The sequence below is a fragment of the Molossus molossus genome, unplaced genomic scaffold, assembly GCF_014108415.1.
Source record: "Molossus molossus isolate mMolMol1 unplaced genomic scaffold, mMolMol1.p scaffold_m16_p_9, whole genome shotgun sequence".
In the NCBI taxonomy this organism is placed as follows: Eukaryota; Metazoa; Chordata; class Mammalia; order Chiroptera; family Molossidae; genus Molossus; species Molossus molossus.
Genome location: NW_023425403.1, coordinates 88,252,120 through 88,277,163, shown reverse-complemented (window position 1 = coordinate 88,277,163; position 25,044 = coordinate 88,252,120). Strand labels below are relative to the sequence as shown.

The 25,044-nt window shown below is 40.8% G+C and overlaps 1 protein-coding gene across 1 annotated transcript in view; it reads left to right on the top strand.

Annotated features, from left to right (window-relative positions):
• Positions 1-25,044, top strand: part of EPSTI1 (epithelial stromal interaction 1) — a 121,569-nt gene that overhangs the window by 55,811 nt on the left and 40,714 nt on the right. Inside the window, exon 8 of the mRNA XM_036249836.1 lies at positions 18,063-18,156. Coding sequence (XP_036105729.1) covers positions 18,063-18,156 — 94 coding nt within the window. The remainder of the gene's footprint in view (positions 1-18,062; positions 18,157-25,044) is intronic.

Sequence of the window (25,044 nt, the reverse complement as noted above, 5' to 3'; positions counted from 1 at the left end):
AGTATTTTTTAACTACTTTTGAAATTAAAAGACCATTAGTTCATGAAATGAATGACCATTATATAAGTAAAAATATGAAAGGGATTTCTTAGAAAGGATGGCCCATCTGTATAACAAGCCTAGGTCATACCTTCTTAGAGTCAATTTATGGGGGGAAATTGTTAGAATTTTAATAGCACAAAGATTTCACCAGACCAAACAGGCTGCTTTCCTCCCGCAATTAGATTCTCCTAAAGCTGTCAAACCAAGAAACACAAAATAGAAACACAAGTAAGGAATTCTTTCAAACTAGTCAATACCTTCGTGTCCTTGCCATGTTCAGCATGCTGTGATATGTGGTTCAGGAACTTGTTTTTTTCCCCTGTAGAGAAGGGTAACCATAGGCTTGAGCAGACTGTAAATCCAGGTTGCTAGAGAAAAAGCTCATGATAGCATCCTGGGGCACCACCACAAGAATCTTAATGTGCTCTTCTTAACACCTCATTCCCGACTTCGTTCATTTCCTTCTGATTATTTTTAGTGTTGTCAATTATTTAGCTAACAGGCAGAAAACTAGGCTTTTATTGACATCCAAAGGGACTCTCCTGAGTGTAATAATGAAGGCAGTTTATTGAATGCCTGTGAGGTTGCTTTCTAATTGTCTGCATTAATCTGCCCGGCAAGCTGGCTGAAAATACCCCAGCAGATGCACGTGCAGATGGAGCGCGCAGGACGGCTTTTATGAAAAGACCTCTGGAATGTACTTCTGCAGTTCTGTCTTTTCCTTAAAAATCGAGTGACTGTGACTATTTCAGTTGGCAGCTGAGAGCAGACCAGATTAATGGTGCATTAAGTCTGCTACTCTGGCTGGGGACAGACTCAAATTTCACAATTTAGTGTTAGTTCTAGGATTATTGAGCATGAAAGTGAAGGGTAGAAATTGACATCTAACCTTGGTGTCGTTTTCACTATCATCTTTGCTCTCTGTATTTACTACTTATAAAAAGTCGAATGTGATACTTTTCAGGATGGCCTTTTCTATTAATCAGTATTACTGATAGATTTGAAGTAACAGTTAATAAACCCTTTGTTGTGGGTTTTATATCAAAGAGAGGGTGTTGTAACTTAGGTTATTTAAAACATTGAGTAAAACCTCAGCATTAAAATTTTTAACTGGTAATTTATTTTGAGGGTTAAAGTCATCTTTCTAATATATATATTTTTTTCTGGATATAGAGACAGGTTTAAATTTTGAGATTATTTAACCAACAGTGGGGGCTCAGGCAGGATTTGTGGTGGGTAGTCAGATGCATTTTGTGTGTGTGTCAAGAAAATGAATGTCCTCTTATGGATCTGTTAAAGAGATGAGAATTGGGTATCTTTTTTTTTTCATCCTTACTCGAGGACATTTTTGTTGTTGTTGTTGTTCAGATAGAGTGGGAGGGAGACAGAGGAAGAGAGAGAGAGAAACATTGATGTGAAAGGGACACATCGAGTGGTTGCCACCTGCATGACCCAACCAGGGCTGGGGACAAACTGCAATCAAGGCACATGCCCCTAGCGAGAACCGAACCCGGATCTCTCTGAACTGCAGACTTATGCTCTAACCACTGAGCAAAACTGTCCAGGGCAGAATTGGGTGTCTTTTAAACATTTAAAATGTTAATTCATACCTAATGACCATTTAATATAATAGGTTATACATTGTTAAAAAATACAAAGTGTTGCCCTGGACAGGTGGCTCAGTTGCTTGGAGCATTATTCCATATACCAAAAGGTTGCAGGTTCAATTCCCGATCAGGGCACATACCCAGGTTGTGGGTTCAATCCCCAGTTGGGGCGAATGCGAGAGGCAACTGATCAATGTTTCTCTCCCTCTCCCTTCCTTTCTCTAAAATCAATAAACATATCCTTGGATGAGGATTTAAAAAAAATACAAAGTGTTTGGCTTACTTAATTTAAATAACCAGAGTAATAATAATCTGCTGCTGTATCATTGAGACCCTGTGGAGTGTCAGGTATATTATGCATAACATGTATCATGTATATTTCTTCATTTAATTTTTAGATTAGCCCTATTAGGGCTATATCATCCTTATTTTACAGGTTGAGGACTGGATAGTTTAAATTGCCCAAATTCACAGAGATAGCAAGCAATGTGACCAAATATGGGTCTAGAGATTTGAAGGGTTTAGACATTTAGAAATGTGGTGTACTTTGATGGTGAGGAGGTCTGCCCAGGGTGGGGGTGATGAGCACTGTAGCAACTTGAGGGACCTGTGGAGAAGACTGTAGGGTAGGTCAGTGCAGAGAGAAAGGCTTGGGCAAAGTTGACTTCTGTTTCTTTCCACCAAGACTTAAATTTTGTCTAAAGAAAGACAAACTGAGGAAGCATGTCTTCTCTGATTTTCATTATATGTGAACGACATGCTCTTCCAAGTCCAACCCCAGATTAGCACCACAATTAACCTTACTTGTAGGTACATGGGCTTTTGTGACTTCCCTGCCTGTGCTCTACTCCTAGGTACAGTTTCTGATACATCTAGGGGAGAAGGCTCAGTTCTTAAAATCCCAGGTTGAAAAGCTCTTGGAATCAAGCTCATTTCAAAATAGGATGTTCCTATTTCTAAACTGTCAAGTGCCACCTCGTGCTCAGCCTGTCGAGTATAATGTTGAGAAGTTTTCTGCATTTCTGCCACTAGAACCATGCATCTCTTTTATTTCCATTTGAATAATAGTGTGATTAGTTCCTAGGAGGCACATCTTCATCTATTTTAGTTACTTAGAGCTGAGGATCTAGACAGGTCTGCTGAATATGCATACTTAGGCCCCAAGCTTGCCTTCTAATATGCTCACGAAACTTCTAATGCCTTTCATGGGAGCTTCCAAAAGACACTTAAGAGCTAAATTGATCCCTTATCCATATGGTAGGCTTAAATCCAGCTTCACATTTTATAATCCGAGTAAGGTGAATCAAAAGTCATTCTTTTCAAAACTTTCTATCTTATGCTAATGAAGTGAACTTATAGACACTAAAATCCTCCATGTATTTTGCTCAGTATAAGACTGAACGTTTTATGAGAGAGTCTCTGCCTACTGGATGTTAAATCATGTTGATGGTAAGACGGTATCAAGATGCTCGCCCGCTCTCGGCTCTTCCTGCAGATGTCCCAGTGCGTGTTGCCTCGTTTGCATTGCACGCCACCACCCTCACACAGGCATTTATCCCGGGCACTCCGGTGGCTCCTGTCTGCTGCTGTCCTCTGGACTGCGGGAACGGCTTCAGGCCTGTCTTTGCCAAGAGTGTCCTCTTCTCTTGGTCGTCCGAAATGTTTTCTCAGGTTTTATTTTCTAAAGCACAGCGTCCGTCTTGTCACTGCCCTACTCTCAAAGCCTCGATTAGTTCCCGGTGCTCATGAAGTGAATTCTAAGCGCCTGAGCCACACGTGGGCCATGTCAGTAAGAAGATGTCATGGATACTGTAGTAAGAAGAAGTAAGATATGACTGATTAGAAAGAGTTGGCCCCAAGTCAGTGATTTGGGGGAGCGTTTGAGGCAGCAGGGCTCTGCTCAGGAAGCAGGGGTGATCTGTTCTGGCATCTTAATCAATCTTACCTGAAAGGAGGGGGAAGACCAGGGTGAGATTAATTCTGTAATTGATAAAGAAGCAGCAGTCACTCATATTAGCCAGAGTTTGGGGGTGTTTGGTCACATTGTGGTTAAGAAAGGTTTATGTGTTTTTCTTTGTTCAGACATGTAATGGAACAGTCTTATTTTTCTTAGGATCCATCTCAGTCACAGACTAAGCTCTTTGGATGTTGATATTGTGTAAAATTACTTTCAACAGGAGAACCCCAGAGCCTAGCTCTGCTTGCCTGGCTGTCAGGGACACGTGCGTCTGTCTTTCTCAGTATGTAGTGAATAAATGGTAAAAGATAAAAGTTGGCTAATGCCTTATTTCAGTGATCTCATCACTGGGACCTGGTACCATCAGTGCTGCCCTGTTGGGAGGGCAGATCTGGAAGTAGACTGCTGGTCTCCATCAGACTTAAACCTTTCTCTTGACTAGGTGAAAACCTTATTTAACTTCTGTGAGCTCTGTTTCCTCACGTTCAGCATGGGGCGGGGCTAGAAATCATTGCTAGTTCAAAAGAAGATTAATCATTATAATCCATGTTAGAAATCCAGTAGAGTGCTTGGAGGGCCAAGGGAAACAAATATGAAGGGACTCCAACAGGCCAGCAGAGGAAGACCTGAGAGAGGGTCCAGCTAATGACTATGCCTAGATCTCAAGTATAGAGCCTACGAACTTTTGACACGTGACCATTCATCAAGAAGGCCCTGGAGACCCTCGGACCCCAAAAGTGCTCCTGGTAAACATGGTATACCTGGGGAATATGTATCCCCCATCCCCACATAAGCTGCTTGCACAGTCATGTTTATTACTTCTGTGTGAGTTCTAAGATCCTTACTGAAAAAATCCACAAAAAAGGAACTCAGGGCAAACAAATACTGAGTCCAGGAAAGAGAGGGAGATAGCATACCAGAACAATTCTGAACAAAGAAGACACTGATATATATGGTCAAGTGTATGATTGTTTTATTTTTTCTTTTAAAAAATTAAGACTCAACATTAAGGTCAAATTAAAATCATGGAAGATTTTGGTGCTGGGAGAGGCAGAAGAAAGGGAGGGGCGTAGGAAGGAAAATAGGTATTCATTCTTTGCATGAGTGAATGCTTGTAAATTGTAGATATGATATAAAACATATATAATTACTTACTTTGTGTTTAATTATACATATATGTACAAATAGGATGTAAAATAAAGACATTAAGAGAAAAAACACAATGAAATTTGACCATTATAACAAAGGCAGGAAAGAGGGTGGACGTTTTATAAGCCACAGTCAGCAATCACATAAAAGGTATATAAACCATATTTCCTTGTTAAAAGAAAAGCTCTTAGATTGCATAAAAAAATAAAAATCTAGCCTGGCTGGTGTTGCTCAGTGGTTGAGCATTGACACATGCACCAAGAGGTCATGGGTTTGATTCCTGGTCAGGGCACATGCCCAGGTTGTGGGCCCGATCCCCAGTGGGGGGCATGCAGGAGGCAGCCAGTTGCTGTTCTCTTTCATTGATGTTTCTATCTCTCTCTCCTTCTTCCTTTGTCTCTCTCTAAAATCAATAAAGGAAAACAAAATATTTTAAAAAATAAATAAAAATCTAGCTATATGCATAGAAAATGAAAATCTAGCTACATGCTATTATAGGAGATATCTATAAAACAAAACAGTTGAAAATAAAGGTATGGAATATATATCCATAAATGCTGACAAAAGGAGGCAGATGTAGCAATATTAATAAGACAAAATTGAATTCAAGTTGTAAAGCATTCAACATGATAAAGGATATTTTATGCAGATAAAATATATAATCCAAAAGGTAATGTGAATTATAAACCTTTATCAATATAGATTTGAAGTATATAAAACACAACTGCGAAGTCTGTAATATAGATTATGGATTTGCCAGGTTTTCTTCTATTTAACTAATTTTCCATGGAAAGTAACAGATCAAGTGAATAAAAAAAAAAAACTATGTAACGAATATATGATTTGAATAACAATGACTCAGCATGATTATGTAGACATAGCTATAAAGTGTTGTAACCAGTATGTGAAAATATATATCCTTTAGCTGACTTAACTACCAATGGCCATGACTAAGTCCCAGACTCTCATTAAATTCCATAAATACCCTCAAATCCTAGAAAGTCACCATTCCTAAAAAAGAATATAATAAAATTAGATATTAAGCAATAAGAAACTTTAAAGTCTACCCACTTAAAATATTTTTTAAAATTACCTTCTGAAATGAGCATTAAGGTAAAAAAATTGAATCCAAAAATTAAATAGCAAATTACTTTGATATAAGATAATATAAATTAAAAATATCTCATGTTAAATTTATAGAATATGCCTATAAGCTGACTTACATAATGTAGATTAAAAAATTTATCTTTATTATGGATAGTATTACATATGTTTCTCTTCTCTTTTTTTGCCTCCATTGATCCCCAGCTCCCTGCCCCCGCTCCCGCCCCGGCCAGGGCCCTCACTGCACGGTTGTCTGTGTCCATGGGTTATGCACATACGCATATAAGTTCTTTGGTTAATCTATTCTGGTGCCCTTCTTTCCCTCCTGAAAAATGTAGATTTTTAAAAGTATTTAGTAAAATTGGAAATAAAAGAACTAAGCATTTTACTAAGATATAATTATAACCCTAAAATAAATAAGAATAAATAGAAGGAAGGAATGAATACAGAAAAAAACTTAAAACATGATGAAATAGAAAAATATTATCATCTATAAGATTTTTAATTTGCTTGTTTGTTTTGAAAATTCTGATAAAATAGACAATGAGTGAGGCATAAAGAAGAGCTCAAGGGCCAAAGAGGGAGTATGACCAAAATTCTGTAAGAGAAAAATACTATGTTCATTTCTAACCGTTTAATTATGAAATACAAGTGAAAAAATATTTTCCGGGAAAATATCTGTAACTAAACTGTAATGGAAGAGAAAATGTAGTTTGATCTTACCTAATAAAGATACTAGGCCCAGTTGGTTTTATCAGTGAGTCCTTCCAAACCTTCAAAGAAGGTGATGGGTGTTGTTTGAAATCGTGGATGCCGAGGCAGCGCCCCAGTGAAGTCTGGGGCAGGATGATGTGAGCGCTTGCTGTTACTGACCCTGATGTTAGGCAGACGATTGGAGACAGTTTCTATTTCTAACAAAGAAATGAAGACCTACATATTGGAAAAGAAAAAATAAGTGCCCCTGATTATCTGTCTGTAACACCTCAAGGGGATAAACTAAAATATTATTAAAACTAATACAAATAAGCCCTGGGCCGGTTTGGCTCAGCGGTTAGAGCATCGGCCTGCGGTCCGGAGAGACCCTGGTTCGGTTCCCGCTAAGGGCACGTACTTCGGTTGCAGTTTTTCCCTGGCCCTGGTTGGTTGTGCGGGTGGCAGCCACTCGATGCGTCCCTTCACGTCGATGTTTCTCTCTCTCTGTCTCTTCCTCTCTCTCCCTCCCACTCTATCTGTACAAAAAATGGAAAAATGTCCTCGGGTGAGGATAAAAACAAACAAACAAACAAAAACTAATACAAATAATTCAGCTAACCTGAATGATTCTCAGATTATATCCAAGCATTTCTGTCTTTCCATTGTGAAATATAATTGAAACAAAAGTCCATCCCATCAAAATTCCATTGTGAAATATAATTGAGACAAAAATTTTATTTACAGTAACCATCCACACTGTAAGATAGGTTTGTGTAAGTCTAACACATAGATGTATAGAAAAAGTAAAATTCCTAAAAGAACATGAAAATAAATGTAGACTATAAAAGGGAAAAAATCAAATCGAGGATATTTCCCCTCTTGTTAATATATAACTTAAACAAGACTTCTTGTGGAATTTGATAAACCAAGAGAAAATATTAAAAAATAGACAAACTTGAAAATGAAAATTAAAGGGACATGAGAGAGGATTGTTTGATGAGGTATTATATATATAATATAAAGATATGATAGTAATAACAAAATATTATTGGCATTGTAATAAATGAATAGATCTATTTAATGAGAGAGAGTCTACAAATAGACCTGTGAATATATGGGAATTTAATATTTAGGACTTAAGCTATTGATCAAAGTATTTTTTTCAAATCAATTTCAAAAGGGCTATCTGACAAATTGTATTGAGTCAACACAATTAAATGTAATGAAGAATGTGTAGCAACTTTTGTCTAAGCCTTATACATAACTCAGAAGCCATAAGGAAATATACAGATTTGACTCCAGAAAAAATTTATGACAGATGTCACAGTGAACAAAGTTATAAGTACATGATAGGCTGTGAGAAAATATTTGCCTCAAAAGTAATGGACAAAGGTTTAATTTCACAAAGAAGTCTTACAAATTAATAAGAAAAAGACAACTCTAGAAAAATTGGCAAAAGACTTGAACAAGCAGTTAAGAGAGAAGAAATAGAACTCAATAAAAGTAGTTAGCAACCCTAATTACCAGAGAAACACAAATAAAATTTTTGTTTTTTTAACATTGTCAAAAATAAATGAAAGTACATTTCCTAATGCTAAATATTATCAATGCATTTGTACTTCCAACGTGTGTTTAGTACTACATTAGCTTAGTAGGTTCTAGGCGTGCATTGTGAATAGAGAAAACAAGGCTCCGTGATCAAATGTGGATATTCAGACAATAAACAAGATGACAAAGAAATATACAGCATAACAAACTGTAATAATTCCCATGAGGAAGCACAGTGGTAGAGATAGATCTCTCCAGCCGTGATCAAGAATAATGGGACTGTGGTGGGGAGAATCCCCTTAGCATGATAGGGAAGTCCTAACTGAGAAAATGGCATTTGAACTGAGGACAGAAGGGTGAGAAGGTGAGCACCAGGGAAGAGAGCACCAGGCTGAGGGACCAGCATACAGTGTACTTCATAACCTGAAAGAAAGCAGGTGTATGTGGGTTGAAGTGGAAAAAGAAAAGAGAAATCATGCCCTGGCTGATTTGGCTCAGCGGTTGGAGCGTTGGCCTGCGGACCAGAGAGTCCTGGGTTCGGTTCCTGCCAAGGGCATGTACCAAAAAAAAAGAAAGAAAGAAAAGAGAAACCATGATGTTGACAAGATAGGCAGGAGTTCAACATTATTCAGGCACAGGGGTGAACCTGTGTTTTAGTCAAGCCACAAGGATGAATCATCAGAAGCTTTTTATTTTTATTTATTTTGAACTCCTCTTTATTGTTGAATGTATTACGTACAGATGTCCCCCTCCCCCCCCTTGACCCCACTCCTCCCCAAACCCGCCCCCCTGTTGCCTTCCCCACACTATTGTTCGCGTCCATTGGTTATGAATATATACATTGAAGTTCTTTGGTTTATCTCTTTTCTCCCTCCCTCCCCCCTTCCCGTTGAGGTTTCATCAGTCTAACAACCTAAGCTTTTTATTTTTTTAAAGAACTGACTACTCTGGCCCAACTGGTGTGGCTCAGCGGTTGAGCATCGACCCATGCACCAAGAGGTCGCTTGTTCGATTCCTGGTCGGTCAGGGCACATGCCCAGGTTGTAGGCCTGGTCCCCAGTGGGGGGCATACAGGAGGCGGCCAGTTGATGTTTTCTCTCATCAATGTTTCTATTTCTCTCCCTCTCCCTTCCTCTCTCTCCAAAATTCAATAAAGAAAAAAAAGAAGTGACTAGTCAGTTTTGCAGTGTTGAGTGTAGGTTTGAGGAGACACAGGTGGAAACGGAGGAGCTAGTACGGGCCTAACTTGTTTTACTGTGCTTTGCTTTATTGCACTTCACATACACTGTATTTTCATCAACATCCAGGCAAGACCCTTCACCAACAAAGTGGTTACAACTTGTTAAAGGCTCAGATGATAGTTAGCATTTATTAGGAATAAAGTAGTTTTAATCCAGGTATGCACGTTTTTATTTTTTTTTATTTTCATTTTTAATTTATTTATTTAAAAAAATTTTTTTGGTACATGCTCCTAGTGGGAACCAAACCCAGGACTCTCTGGTCCGCACTCCTAGTGGGAACCAAACCCAGGACTTTCTGGTCCGCAGGCCGACACTCCATCCACTGAGCCAAACGTTTATTATTTTTTTAAACCTCACCCAAGGATATATTTTTATTGATGCTTAAAGAGAGGAAGGGGGAGAGAGAGAAAAAAAAATTGCCTCCCATATCCACCCCTGCCAAGGATCTAACCCGCAACCTAGGTATGTGCCCTGACCGGGAATTAAACCTGCAACCTTTTGGTGCACGAGATGATGCTCCAACCAGCTGAGCCCCTGGGCCAGGGCTGCAGTTTTTAGACATAATGCTATTGCACACTTAATAGACTGCAGTATAATATAAATGTAACTTTTATAAGCACAGAAAAACCAAAAAACTTTGTATGACTGGCTTTATTGTGGTGGCGTGGAACCAAACCCATATCTCTGAGATGCCTGTAGAAGCATCATTGTGGTAGTCCAGGTAGGAGTTGGTGGTGGTTTGGGTTAGGGTGAGGTCAATGCAGAGAAGAGTAATATAGCAGCCTTCCCTTACCTGTGGTCTTGCTTTTGCACTTTTAGTTACCTGTGGTGAACCATGATCCAAAATTCCAGAAATAAAAAATTCGTAAGTTTTAAATTTCACACCTTTCTGAGTAGCATGATGAAACCTGGCACTATCCTGCTTCGTTCTGCCTCAGATGTGAGTCATCTCTTTGTCCAGAGTATTCCTGCTGATGCGCTACCTGCCTGTTAGGCACCTGATAGCTGCATGGGTTATCAGATCGGCTACCTGCCTGTTAGGCACCTACTAGCTGCATGGGTTATCAGATCGGCTACCAGAGAGAGACCACATTCACACAACTTTTATTACAGTTTATGTTATAATTGTTCTATTTTATTATTAGTTATTGCTGTTCATCTTTTACTGTGCCTAATTTATAAATTAAACTTTATTGTAGGTATGTATATATCTGGAAAAATATAGTATGTATGAGGTCGATAATATCCATGATATCCGGCATCCACTGGGGATCTTGGAATGTCCCCCATGAATAAAGGGGTGACTGTGTATGTTGTATGAAAAATCAGTAAGACCTTTTTGTGGATGAGGAAGAAGGAAGAATCATGGATTACTCCCAAGTTTCTGTCATGATATATTGTATGTATAATGGTTCCAGGTGCTGAGATGGGGACAATGAGAAGAGAATAAAGGTTTGGGAAGAAAAATTTCAAAAGTTTTCCCTGGCCAGGGTGGCTCAGAGGGTTGAGCAGCGTCCTGTGCATGGAAATGTTGCTGGTTTAATTCTGGGTCAGGGCACTTGCTAGGGTTTTGGGCTCAATCTCTGGTATGGGTACTGCAGGAGGCAGCTGATTGATGCTGTGTTCTCACATCAATGTTTCCCTCTTGTCCTTTCTCTCTCTAAAAATCAATAAACTATCCTTTAAAAAGAAGAAGGATATCAAAAGTTTGATTTTTAAGAAGCTAAGGGTAAGTTTTTTGGTGGAACAGATAAGATATTGAGTAGAATTCATAAGTGAAATGGACGAGGATTACTGGGTGAAGCTGGAGTTCACGAATTTCACGTGAAAACAGTTTACCCCAGTCCTTCTCCATCCTCCTTCATACCTACCCTGCCAAACGCCTGTTATGCTGTTTTCCCCAAGTTTGATTCACTTGCTCTGGCGCAGGCCCAGAGAAGGCAGATGGTTGACTTGATCTAGTTCGGGTTTTCCCAGGCAAATATGATTGAAGGAGAGAGTGGAGGGAGCAAGCTGAAGGCATTTGCAAAGGAAAGATTGTGAGAATGCACCACACATCTCAGCTGTGCAACAAGTAAAGAAAGGTGAGAGCTAAAGGTGGGAAAGAGAGGGAACAATGGTTTGGACAACTATTGTAGTGTTCGCGCAAAGAACATAAAATGATAGAAAATCTGTCCGTGGGAAGGACTTGTTGTTTCAGATTTTGCAGGGAGGACATTTGTTAATGAGTCAAGTCAGTGGTGTGACTCAAGTAGTGTGGCTCAGGCAAAGCAAGGAGCTATTGGAGATTAGGACACCAGGAAGCACCCAGGAGCCAGAAGGCAGGGGAGATACAGCACATCGGTGTGGAGGGCTAGAGGCAAGATAGGGAGGAAGGTCCTAAACAAATGCGAGGTGGTCGACCAGAGGGTTGAGAGATGACAGCGCAGAGGGTAAGAGGGTGGTGCGTACTGATGTCAGGAATGCCACAGGAACAGGTGTTTTTTGCAAGTGATGGCGAGACAAATAATGGTCTGGAAGTATCACAGGGAGCAGAGAGGATGTCTGCTTCACACCTAGGCACGGAGGAATGTGTGTAGTGTGAGCAGTAAAACAGCTCCTTTTAGGAAACTCAGGGAAAAGCACCCTCTTCGAGATAATGTCATGGTCTCAGGTAATGCAGGATGCTGAAGGAGATTTTTTTTCTTTTTCTTTCGAAATAATTTTTCAGCTTAGAGAAAAGTTGCTAAAAAGTACAGTTTTTCCAGTAAACTCTTCCCCTAGCTTCCTCTAATGCTACCTTATGTAACAATAGGACCATTATAAACACCAAGAAATTATCGATAAAACACTGTAAACTACAGGCTTTATTAGAATTTCGCCAGTTTCTCCCCAGGGCCTTTTTCCTATTTCAGGATCCAATTCAGGAGCACATCATATATCTAGTGACCACAACTCAGTCTCCTCCAATTTATGGTAATGCCTCATCTGTCCCTCATCTTTTGTGACCTTGACACTCTCAGTGGGTGCTGGTTAGTTACTTTGCAGAATGCAGCTCACATTTGGGTTTGTCTGGTATGTTCTCATGATCAGATTACGTTGTTAATTTTCAGAGTACTAAGAAGCAATGCTGTGTCCTCAGCATTACAGCAGAGGGTACATGGTGTTAAGATCCTTATTACTGGTGATGGTAACTGTGGTTTGGTTACGTTACTCTCTACTGTAAAGTTTTTGTTTTTCCCCTCGTGACTCATAATTTGTAATTGGGGGAGATACTGTAAGACTGTTATCATTGCTCTAATACCCTGTTCTCCTCAAACTTTCCCCCACAGACATTAGCATCCATAGGATCTTGCCTGCAACAATTTTTATCTTAGTGTTTTCCTAATAGTGATTTTGTATTTAAGGAAGACTTTCTGAAATGAGGTTAAGATGCAGAATTGTCTGCTCTTCTCAGATCGAGAGTTCGCTGCCACTGGGGAAGAATTAGGGAGGGTGGATGAGGTGCGGGCTACAGACTGCAAATGTACGAGATCGTGCAGAACTGAGAGGCCGAGTAATGATGGGTGAGGCGACTGAGAGTAACAGAAGTGTGTGAGACGGGATGGGAGTAATATTCAGAAGAGGCAGTCTGAGTTCTGAACTGTACTTTCAGAGTTAATTTTTGATGAGAATATAAATATGTTTAGAGCCGTATGGCACTGTCATACATTGTTTGTTTATTATTTATTTTTTGATTGTTAACAGTGTTACAGATGTCCCCCAGTATCCACCCTAGCCCATGCCCCACCCCGGGCCTTCACCACACTATTGTCTGTGTTCCTGGGCGATGCTTATATGTATATAAATTCTTCGGTTAACCTCTTCCTGTATCCCGCTCCCCTTCTCTGGGAGATGCCAGTCTGTTCCATGCGTCCATGTCTCTGAACCTGTTTTGTGCGTCAGTTTATTTTGTCCATTAGATTCCACATATAAGTGAGATCATGTGATATTTGTTTTTCTCTAACTGGCTTATTTCACTCAGCATAATACTCTTCAGTGTTCATCCATGCTGTCTCAAAGGGTAAGAAATCCTGTTTTGTTTGTTTGCTTTTTAGTTTTTTACAGCTGCGGAGTACTCCATTGTGTACATGTACCGCAGCTTTTTTATCCACTTGTCTACTGATGGACACCTGAGCTGTTTCCAGATCTTAGCTGTTGTAAATAGTGCTGCTATGAACATAGGGGTGCATATATTCTTTCTGATTGGTGTTTCAGGATTCTTAGGACATATTCCAAGAAGTGAGAGTGGGTCAAATGGCAGTTCCATTTTTAAATTTTTGAGGAATCTCCATACTGTTTTCCACAGTGGCTGCACCAGTCTGCATTTCAACCAGCAGTGTACTAGGGTTCCCTTTTCTCCACACCCTCGCCAGCACTTGTTTATTGATTTATTGGTGGTAGCTATTCTGGCCGGTGTGAGGTGATACCTCATTGTCTTTTTAATTTGTATCTTTCAGATGACTAGTGACATTGAGCATTTTTTCATATGTCTATTAGCCATCTGTATATCCTCTCTGGAGAAGTGTCTATTTAGGTCCTTTGCCCATTTTTGAATTGGAATGTTTGTCTTCCTTTTGTTGAGTTGTATGAGTTCTTTTATACATTTTAAAAATTAACCCCTTATTAGATGTATCCTTGGTGAATATGTTTTCCATATAATGGGTTCATTTTGCATTTTGAGGATGGTTTCTTTTGCTGTGCAGAAGGTTTTTAGTTTGATGTAGTCTCATTTGCTTATTTTTTTCTTTGTTTCTCTTGCCCTAGGGGATGCATTGGCAAAAATTCTGCTACCTGAGATGTCTGAGATTTTACTGCCTATGTTTTCTTTTAGGATATTTATGGTTTCACGATTTACATTTAAGTCTTTTATCTATTTTGAGTTTATTCTTGTGTATAGTGTAAGTTGGTGGTCTAGTTTCATTTTTTTTGCAGGTACCTGTGCAATTTCCCCAACACCATTCATTGAAGAGACTGTGCTTGCTCCATTGCACGCTCTTGTCTCCTTTGTCAAATATTAACGGAGCATAATGGCTTGGGTTGATTTCTAGGGTCTCTATTCTGCTCCATTGATCTATATGCCTGTTCTTGTGCCAGCATCAGGCTATTTTGATTACAATAGCTTGAGAGAGAGAGAGAGAGAGAGAGAGAGAGAGAGAGAGAAGAGAAACAATGATCAGCTATCTCCCACACACACCCCTACTGGGGATCAAGCCTGAAACCCTGGCATGTGCCCTGACTGGGAATCAGGTGGTGACCTCTTACTGCACAGGACAATACTCAACCAACTGGCCAGGGCTGTTGTTGTTGTTTCTATTATTACTAGTAATCGGGCTTCTTCCTCTGTGAAGTACATTTCTACCTTTTGCCCACTTTTCTATTGGGTTGTCTTTTTCTAATTGATTTATTAGACCTTTATATATTTTTCACAATAATTTTATTATTTTTCTTTGGTTATAAATATATTTGGGCTATCTTTTCATTTTATAGTGTCTCACCATTTCTTTTCATGTATTAATACAAATATCTATACAGTTATAAACTATAAAAGAAATGATATACTTCAGTGTTTGATATAAATATGAAATATGATATAGTACCTTCTTTCTCTTGCTATTAGCTGATCTACATAAACCAGTGTAGCAGCTGTTACTGAAACCTCTCTTCAGTACTAGAAACCAACCTTGCTTGTTTTTTTTGGTTTTTAAATGAATATAAAGAATACATAATTAAGAAATACACAAGCCTGGACAGGCAGAAATAAAATCACCTGGTCACAAATAGGCAGCCTTTGGGGCCACATTTGACCGAGAGAGTTTTTTCTTGTTTGTTTTGTTTTGTTTTGGCCAACACAATGTTCGCCCCCAATATTTCAAAAAATTTTGAATTAATTGCCAACCTATTTCAAATTAAAAGTTGTTAGCATTTTTATTACACGTACAAAAACTAGGACATTTGGCAACGCTCAATTCACTGAGCCACCCCGGTGGGGCGATTCTGTTTTCCTTTTTAATTTCTTGAACACTAAAACCCTAGTGTCCTTCTCTAACTATAAAAAATAGCCTTATAGGAATTGCCATGCACAAGTCTGTGCTATTCAAAAGAAACGACAGGCACACATTTCACTCTCTGTGGCCTTTTCTATATTTTTTGTTCTTTCATAAAGGTCGTTTTACTTTTCACTGATGAATTTCCATTCACAGATTTTAAATATGCCATCGTACAGAATATAACATGCCATGTTCCTTTTCTTCCTTGACTTTCTCATAATGCAGCTTCTTTTCCAAAACTCCCACTTGTTCTCAGATTAGACAAAACTAATGTTACTGTTGATTGAGAGTAATCCGGTTAGTGGTGCTGAGATGCGTTTTACACTCTGGGCCTGGTCCTCGGTCTGACGAGAGGACAGCTCAGGGATGAGTGGGCTCTCCCACCGTCCCCTCCCCCACCCAGGCTCTGAAACAGCAAAGATGCTGAGACAAATCCTTGAGAATTCTATTTTCTACTCTTCCTCAACAAACCTTAGCCTCTCTTACATACTGTTGGAATTGATTACCTAAATTGAGAGATGAGTCTCTTGTGTATGTTGTGTGTGTTGTATTATTTGAGTAGGGTAGTTGCTGTAATAAACAGACCTCAAGATATACAATAGCTTGAGTACTATATTTTTTCTTTCTTGCTCATTTAAGACATGGGCAAACAGGTTTGAGAAGAGGGCCCTCCACTCAGATATTCAGGCAGCAAAACCAGTATCGGTTCTCCCGTCTTCAATATATGACTTTAAAGTTTGTGCGGGAGGTTACCTCTTCTCCGTGCAGCCAGAAGGAGAGAAACGTGTGCAGGTGCAGACTTGGGAAGTTTATAGTAAGTTAGTCCTGGAGGTGGTGGTGTACATCACTTCCTTTCTCATTCCATTGGCCAAGACTCAACCACCTGACACTGTGCTAATGCAGAAAAGTACCTGTTAGCTTGGCGACTTGGAACTTGTCTTGTTTGTATAGTTAATCACTTGGGAGTAATCGACATTCCTGTGACAGTCCTGTGGCCCTGTCACTATGATTTAATCTTGTGGCACAAGTGGGACAGTGCCACTGGCACAAGGGCCATGCTGGTGGTTAGCTGCACAGCCAGCCTTGTGCTGGGATTGGCAGGTGAAAAGCAACCATCAGAACACAACGCAGGGCTGCCAGTCACCTTGGTCTGGAGTTTCTTCCTGGCTGCTCATGGTGTTTCTTTTTCTCTGCTTTTGCCTATGGTTTGCATTCAGCTAAGGATATTCAGAAGTCTCATCCAAACTTCTGGCAACTCTCTTCTCTTTATATTTTTGACTGATGACTTCATAAAGCCCCAGACACTGGGGCAGCTTCCAGACTGTGAGACTTCATTAGTCTCCTTGTCTCTTCTTGGCAAGATAAGCAATCCTAGGCAAATGGGAAGGCTCCTTCTCTCAACTGCCGAAGCCATATGTTTCTCAGGGTTATGTACACCATTGAACTTCTAGCTCTTCCTTTCCCAGCGCAAGCTTCTCACCTTGTGTAAATGCCATGTTCTACCGAAGCAATTATTTGAAGCTGATGCTGGCATCTCTGTTTAATTTCGAATTCCTTGTTTTGATTTTCGCCCCACTGGGTATCATTTATCTTTACCAGGCAACTTGTGTTTCCTCTGATGCCCATGCCCTAAGTGCTCGATGACTTGGATCTTCGCATTAGACCTAAAATATTAAGAGGAAGCAGAAGGGTACAGAAGGAAGGAAGCAGGTGGGGAGCAGACTGCAGGGGTCTGGAATCAGGCCTCAGTGAGGTGTTTGGGTGTGAATGTGGAATAGAGGGGTAGCAAATCCCACAGATAACACGGGGAAAGGACAGAGGACTGTCAATAAATCAGTGGTAGTTAGAATGGGGCAGCTATGGAAGGAAGGACCAGGAAACAACTCCAGTGTTCTATGCTGGACATACATGAGAGGCAAAACTGGGGAGACAGTTTGTATTTTTAAAGGAAAAACAAAGAACCTCATACTAACTCTGAGGAAATGTCTAGGCCAGTCTTTCATGTCAGAAATGCAGACCAGAACCACAGCACTGCTTACAAATCAAGTGTGTGTGTGTGTGTGTGTGTGTGTGTGTGTGTCTGTGTCTGTGTGTGTCTGTGTGTGTGTGTGTGTGTCTGGAAGCAGAGGGTTATTTTCTGCTTTCAGAATCCCCAAATGGCTAAGAGTTACTGGATTCAAGGGTCTGTGTATCTTGCAAGTAGTCCAAACCACGAAGGAAATGAGATGACCAGGACAAGGGGCCTAATGCAAAACCACTACGGAATGGGATATTGCGGGGGATTAATGTTTCATTACACAGTGAAGTCTGAGTGTCAAGCTTTAAATGTTCAGGTAGGAAATTAGGGCCCCATACCGTGGAATATGAGAGAACATTTATTTCCATGTCAAAGTAGATGAAGTAGAAAAATGAAATCATAGGTTCACATTCCATAAACCTAGACTTATGCTTTTCAAACTAATGCTTTTCAATAATGCAGGTTTGCAACAGCATTTTGTTTTGATTTTCTGCCGTATTCAAACTAACCTTTTGTTCTACCTATGATACTGTTAAGCATAACCCAATACAAGCCTAGGCTAGTTTCCAAAGGTACAATAAATAATGATATTTCTATTCTTATGAAGGCACTAACAGCGATTTGTGTTTCTGATAGCAAAACTGCTGAGTTCTTGAGCAGACTGGAGACAGAGTTCCCCAACAGAAGTACCCATGAAATTGCTCGCTGTGACCCACAATCTTCGACTTGGGTAAGTGGAATGCCATTCAGGGTGCTGTCTGGCATTTTCAAAAGAAGTGTTTAGGAAATGAAGATGAAGGTCATAGAGTGGCCTGTACAATGTAGAATATTGAACTCAAGGCAGATGGCCTAGTCTAAAACTTCCCACCCCTCAATATTTTTTGTGTTTATATAAGGTCTACTGAGTATATACCATTTCTGCCTAGAAGGACCTTAGTCAAGTGAAGGAGAAAGCCATAATTATAAAGCAAAATTGTGAGTATAGAGCATGTTGTAATTAGAAAGCTAAAATGTAAAAGATGAGTTCATAAAGTGAAGAGAGTCAATCCAGGTGACAAATTAGTTCAGACACAGAAGCAAGAATTAAAGTATAATGTCAAGAGAAAGCATGGCTGTGCTAGGGAGGAAGAGTTCTGTGCAGCTGCAGTCTATGCGAGTGGAAGTCAAGAGCTGAGTCTACAAGGCTGTACAGTAGGCAGGATGCAGGAACCGTGAGGAGTTCCTCAACAGTGGCAATCTGGGTGGGGTAGTTCATTGTGTGGGCTGCCTTGGCTACTGCAGGATGTTTAGCATTCCTGACCTCTGGGCACAAAAATGCTGCTAGCATCCCCCAGACATTGAGACATCCAGAAATGCCCCACACAGACAGCTGGTGGTACTCCTGGTGGAACACCACTGCAGAAATATGTATGTCACATTGGAGAACTGGGACTGAAGGTGATGAAAAGTTTTACACAGGAAAGTTTCAAGGTCAGATTTGTACTTAGCTGGATCACACTGGTAGCCATGTAAAGGATGAATCTAAAGGAACAGCGAGGCAGAGAGGCCTCTAAGACCCTTCTGTATTAGTCTAGGTGAGGAATAAAGAGGACATGAAGCAGGGTGGTGGGTGAGAGGATGGAGAAGAGAGTACAGGTGAGCTCAGCAGGTGAACTTGGCTGGGCGTGGTTACTGACTGGCTAACTGGGACCACAAAGTAAGTGTAATTAAAGATGAGTCTGGCGATTGGATAAAAAAGCTGTGGTACATATACACAATGGAGTACTACGCAACTGTAAGAAAGAAAGATCTCTTATCCTTTGAGACTACATGGAGGGACCTGGAAAGTATCATCCTAAGTGAAACAAGCCAAACAGAGAAAGACAAGTATCATATTATCTCACTTATTTGTGGAATATAATGAACATAACAGTCTGAGGAATGGGGTAATCCCAGAGACGTGGAAGTGGGGTACAGACTGACAATCCCCAGAAGAGGGGGTGGTGGGGGAGAGATAAACCACAGAACTTATATGCATGTGTGCATGAACAATGGACATGGACAACAAAGCTGGGGACAGGGCAGGGAGGGAGGGGGAGGGGGGAATCAGTGGGGGGGAAAAGGAGAAACATCTGTAACAAAAATTAATTAATAATAAATAAATGAATAAAGATGAGTCTGGGGTTGTATGTCGTTCAAAGGAAAGATGGGTTTGAGTTTAAAAAGTCGCATTTCCAGGATTTGAGCAGGCAAACAATAAATTGTTAGAGAAACCTGATCTCCATCTTCTCCCACCCACCCCCTTTCTCCTTAGTGACCACATTTTAAAAAGATCAGGAAGACATTATGACATGCTTTGGGAAAAGGTCATTTTACTTTTACTTACAAACCTTTAAGTGCTTATTTTATTTCTTCCTGCTGCTAATGTGATGTTCCAAAGTCTACATTTGCTAGTGTGGGCTCCTGAAGTCATGCCAAACCGGTCTTCTCTCCCCTCACTGCAGGGCTCTGAAGGAAAGGGTTAGAGGTTATAGGTGGTAGAGTTAAATCTTGTGTGGGGACAGTCTTTGACATCAGTCCAGGTAGCCTGTGAGGGAGGGGAAGGCAGACAGGTGTTGGATAGCCTTGCCCATGGGGTATTTGGCTGCCAGGATGGCCTTGATCCCTGTTTCAGAGCTTCCTGACTCCTATGGTTTGAAACACCTGGTGGAGCTGTGTGCCTGTTCTGTTGATTTTGGCTCAATTCTTCAATTTAACAAGATCACCCTGAATTTTGATACTGTCGTCCAAAGCATTAGTAATGTTTCCCAGAGCTGCATGTCTTGTGAATTGATGAGAGCACTAGTCACACGGTCCTCAGAGTTATTAACAGAAAATTTGCAGCAGGGTTGGACCCAGGATGGTTCCTTATGAATTGCATTCAATAGCTGCTCTGATTTTGACAGCAAACTATTAATAATTTGTTGCTGTTCAATATATTTAACTATTTACCCATATTATACTCTTCTCATTCCATTTAATCAACCTGCATAGACTTCCTCTGAGAATGCTTTGCAGAACTATTTCAAATGCTTTAGGAAAGTCAAATACATGCATTGCTCTTCTGCGAAGCTATGACGCCTGTGGTTTGCCTTAACTAGGGTCAATGTAGAGGATGTGAATACTGTATGATACCCATTTACATGGGGTGTGATGAGCTGCAGGGTTTCAAGTTTTTTTAAGAAACAGTTTTAATTTTACTACATAATGCAACTTTCCTGAGAAAATTATTTTTCTTAGGCTATTTACCTATGGATCTGTCATGGGCAGATAGGAATTTAATACATACTGTATAATCATGTCAGAGAAAAAGACTACAAAATTCATTTAGATATTACACAAGAAAACTTCAGAAAAGATTGCACACCACATGATATCCAGTCTCTGGTTTGCTACCCGCTGCTTCCTCCTCTTTGAGAGAGAATAACAATTGTTAAAGTCTCATCCTGTTGTTCCACTGCCCAGTGGTCCCTATATCTTCAAGGATAAAGTCAAAATGTCTAAACTTAAACAAAAAACCCTATCTGCATTCTGCTGCCTTCCCCCCAACACCCCTCTCTCTATAGTCCTAAAGTCTAGGTCTTTGCTGTTCCTGGAATGGTTCATGCAGCAGCAGCATGGGTGCTACCGGGGAGCTGTAGGTGGTAGGGATGTAGGCATCTCAAGTCCCACTGCAGACCTAAATCAGAACCTGCGTCTCAACACGGGCCGCGGGGGAGTTGGGTGCACATTCATGTTGGAGGATCACTTCTCAATCACTTAGGTTTTTATGGCCGTAACCTTTCACTACTCTAAGCACTCGGTGAAGCTTGGTTAGTTTCATTTTTATCCATGTGTTACATGTTCTTTGAAAAGTCAACACTGAAGGGCTTATGTCCCCTGCATGCCTTCAATCCCCCTTTCACTCTGACACTTTAAAACTCCTGGGATTCGTTCCCAATTGCTTATAAAATTAAGCCATCGGGATTTGATGTGTGGCATGTTGACTGTCGTTAATACTGTAAGACATATCTGAAAGTTGCTAAAGAACAGATCTTAAACGTTCACATCACAAAAGAGGTTCTATAACAATGTATGGTGACAGATGGATATTCATTAGACTTACGGTGGTGATCATTTCCCAATATAGACAAATATTGAATTATTATGTCGTAGACCTGAAACTAATATGATGTTATATGTCAAGTATGCCTCAATAAAAATAATTCCCATTGCTACTGTAACAAATTACTGTAAACTCAGTGGCTGAAAAGAATATACATTTATTCTTTGACAGTTCTGGATTTAGAAGTCAGAAATGAGTATGGAGGGGCTAAAATTCAGTTTCGGGTGGGTTCCTTCAGGGGGTTGTAGCAGGGAATCTGTTCTGTGCCTCTTCTCGAGCCTCTCTTGGCCACCCCCATCCTTTGGCTCCTTGGCACGTGGCTACATCACTCTGATCTCCACTTTCAGTCTCACGTCACTGTCTCGCACCCTTTGACTTTGCCTTCGCCTTCCTCTATAAGGTCCCTTGTGATTGTACCGGGCCCACCTGGAACACCCAGGCTCATCTCCTCATCTCGAGAGCCTTAATTTCTGCAAATTCCCTTTTGCCCTATAAGGCAACAGTCACGGCTTCCAGGGATTGGGACATGGACATCTTTAGGGGCCATTATTCATCCTATCACACTCCTCTGGCTGTTTCTTCTGTTATTTGACTCCACATAATCTCTTAAGTGCATGTTGGAATCTCATGATTAATCATCTTTAGGTCTTAACTATTTCTTTCCCCTATTTTCCCAATGTCACTATTCCGTATTTCATGCTTTTCCTTGTTATGAAATGCAAATATTGACTTGCCGACAAGCCTGTTGCATTATCTTTTTTTCACAAATTTTTAAGAACTTCATTTTATTTTTGCATATTCTTTGTTTCCTTTGAACATTGGACTGCCTGCCTTCAGCTTTTGGGACTGTTTATATAGTGCCTCTCCGTGCAAATTTCCGCACAGTTTTCCACTGTGCGCCTGTCAGATAGCTCGTCAACGCCAGGTTTCTTTTCCGCTTGAAAGTGTCCCTTCCCTGTCCCTCTTACCTCCCACCTTAACCTGGGCGGGTTGTTCTTCAGGCCTCCCACACAGTTCTTGTCCTGAATGGTTCTCCACCTTGTCTGCACAGTGGAATCACCTGCGGATTTTAAATTCACTGCTGTGTGGGTCATCCAGACCCTCAGAGATTCTGCTGTTCTGTGGCCTGGGCTTCAGGGCTTTGAAAGCTCCCAGGTAATTCTAATGTGCAGCCCACGATGAGAACCACTGCTTCAAAGCCACCTGGGGAATTGCTGTTACTGCTTTCCTGTGTTGGGTCCCCTGATTTCTGGCTCTCATCTATATTCTTGCTTCATTTTTTTGTTTTGGTGGAGCATGTTATTCAGTAGCTTCTCCAGAGAAGATGCATGCTCAGATTCGTGCATGTCTGAAATTATCTTTATTCATCCCACATTCTTAGCCTGCAATTTTCTGTCAAGTGTTCCAGATGGGAAATACTTTTCCTTCAGAATTTTGGAGGCATTGCTATTCTAACCTTGAGTATTGGTTCCTGAGAAATCCAAGGCCATCTGAATATCTGAAAGTCCTTATATGAGGGCTTTGCCCAGAAATACTTTAATATCTTCTTATTTGTTTCTGATATTCTGCAATTTCATAGTGATATGCCTTAGCGTGAGATCATTTTTATTCCTTTTCAAGACTAAAGGAAACACACTTCTAGTTCTTGATGATTTTCTTGTGTTATTTCTTTGATTTATTTTTCTTCATTTTCTCTTAATGGAATTCTTATTATTCAAATCCTAGGCCTCCTGAGTTTCTCTTCTAACTTTTTTTGTAAAAAATTATCTTTCTCATCTAATTTACCTTTGACTACCTCCCACCCCCCAGCACATTGTGTTAGAAAAAAGCCGTCATTTTCCTCCTGAATGTCTCACTTACTCTCACACTGCAACTCTCTGAACACTTCTGACAGCAGATGTGTGGGTTTCCTTTTTCTCACACCAAGCCATCCTGCCACACCAGCTCGGTGCCTATATTTAAACTCAGTTGTGACACCAGCTACCTGGCAAGAGGGTCAGTGCCCACAGGTTAGGGGCTCAGCCCTGTAAGACCGCCTCCACTGCAGATGCCACTCACAGCCCTCAGGTACCCTGGTTGCCCACAACCTGGGTCCAACGTGGTTAGAAATCGGAGGTTCCTTGGGCTCATTAATTTGCCAGTACAGCTTGAAGAGCTCAGGGTAACACATTTACCAGTTTATTAATGAGAGATAAAGAGAAACAGCCAGTTAAAGAGATACATAGGAAAGGTCAGGGAGGGTCCTGAGCCCAGGAACTTGTGTCCCCATGGAACTGGGGTGCGACCACCTTCCTGGTATATGGGTGTGTTCACCTCCCTAGAAGTTCCCTGTGCTTTTGAGATCTCATACACACACCCACACCCCCACACGCATATATACATATATACACATATATAAACAAATAGAGGTTTCCCCCCCATAGGCACACGCAATTATTAGCTCCATGTCCAGCTCCTCCACTCTCTCTAGAGAACAGAGTGGGGTGGGATTAAAAATTACAAGCCTCTAATTATGGTTTGGTGTCTCTGGTTACCAGCCCCCATCCAGGAGCCCACCCAGAGTCCTTATAGAACGAAAGGTGCTCCTAGATAGAGTTCTTACCACTTAGGAAAACACACACACACACACACACACACACACTCACACTCACACATTCTTCTAAATATTTTACTGGTTTATCTTTTGTGGAGAGAGAGGAGATATTTTTTTAATTGCCAAGAGCTTCTTTTTTCTCTGTTGCTATTTAAAAATAACAATCTTTTCTTGTTTCGTGGGTAAAGTATCACCTCCTGCCTCTCAGGGGAAAGAACAGAGAGCATGAGAAAGCTTCCAGGAAGGGGCCCGGAGGCTCCCTGCTCCGTGTGCAGGCTTTGCGGCGCCTCTCCTCCTCAGCTGGGCATCTGGCACGGCCGCTCTGCACCCGGCGCCTTGCTTAGCTTGTGCAGCGGACACAGTTTTGATTTCCTGTCAGGACTGGGAGAATTAGCACCTGAATTCTCAGGGCGGGAGCAGGCATCTTCCTATAGTCCATCAGCCTTCCTAATAGCTGGCACAAATATTGGGCCCTCATATTGATCTGTGCAGAAAACTGGCGTCGTCTGGGCGTCCTCTGCCAGCCAGGGCAGGTGTGCCCGCGTCCGCTCTCAGTCGCTCACCTTTCTCCATCGGCTTTGTCCGTATAGATTTGTGTCTGGGAATACAGCTATCTCTTGGTCTTTGAAGTTAGAGTTTGTTTCATTCCCTCTTCTGTTTGGGGTAATTTTTGAGAGAAGAGAGGAACAGAAACATTTTCATTCCACCATTTTGAAGTAGGAACTTAGTGCTTGTCATGGGTTGAATTGTGTTCCCACCCACCACCCACATTTATGCGGTCCTAACCTCCAGAACCTCAGAATGTGAGCTCATTTGGATGTTGGGCCTTTGCGGTAGTAATCAAGTAAAAGTGAGGTCACGAGGGTGAATGCTAATTCAATAGGAGAGGTGTCCTGACAAAG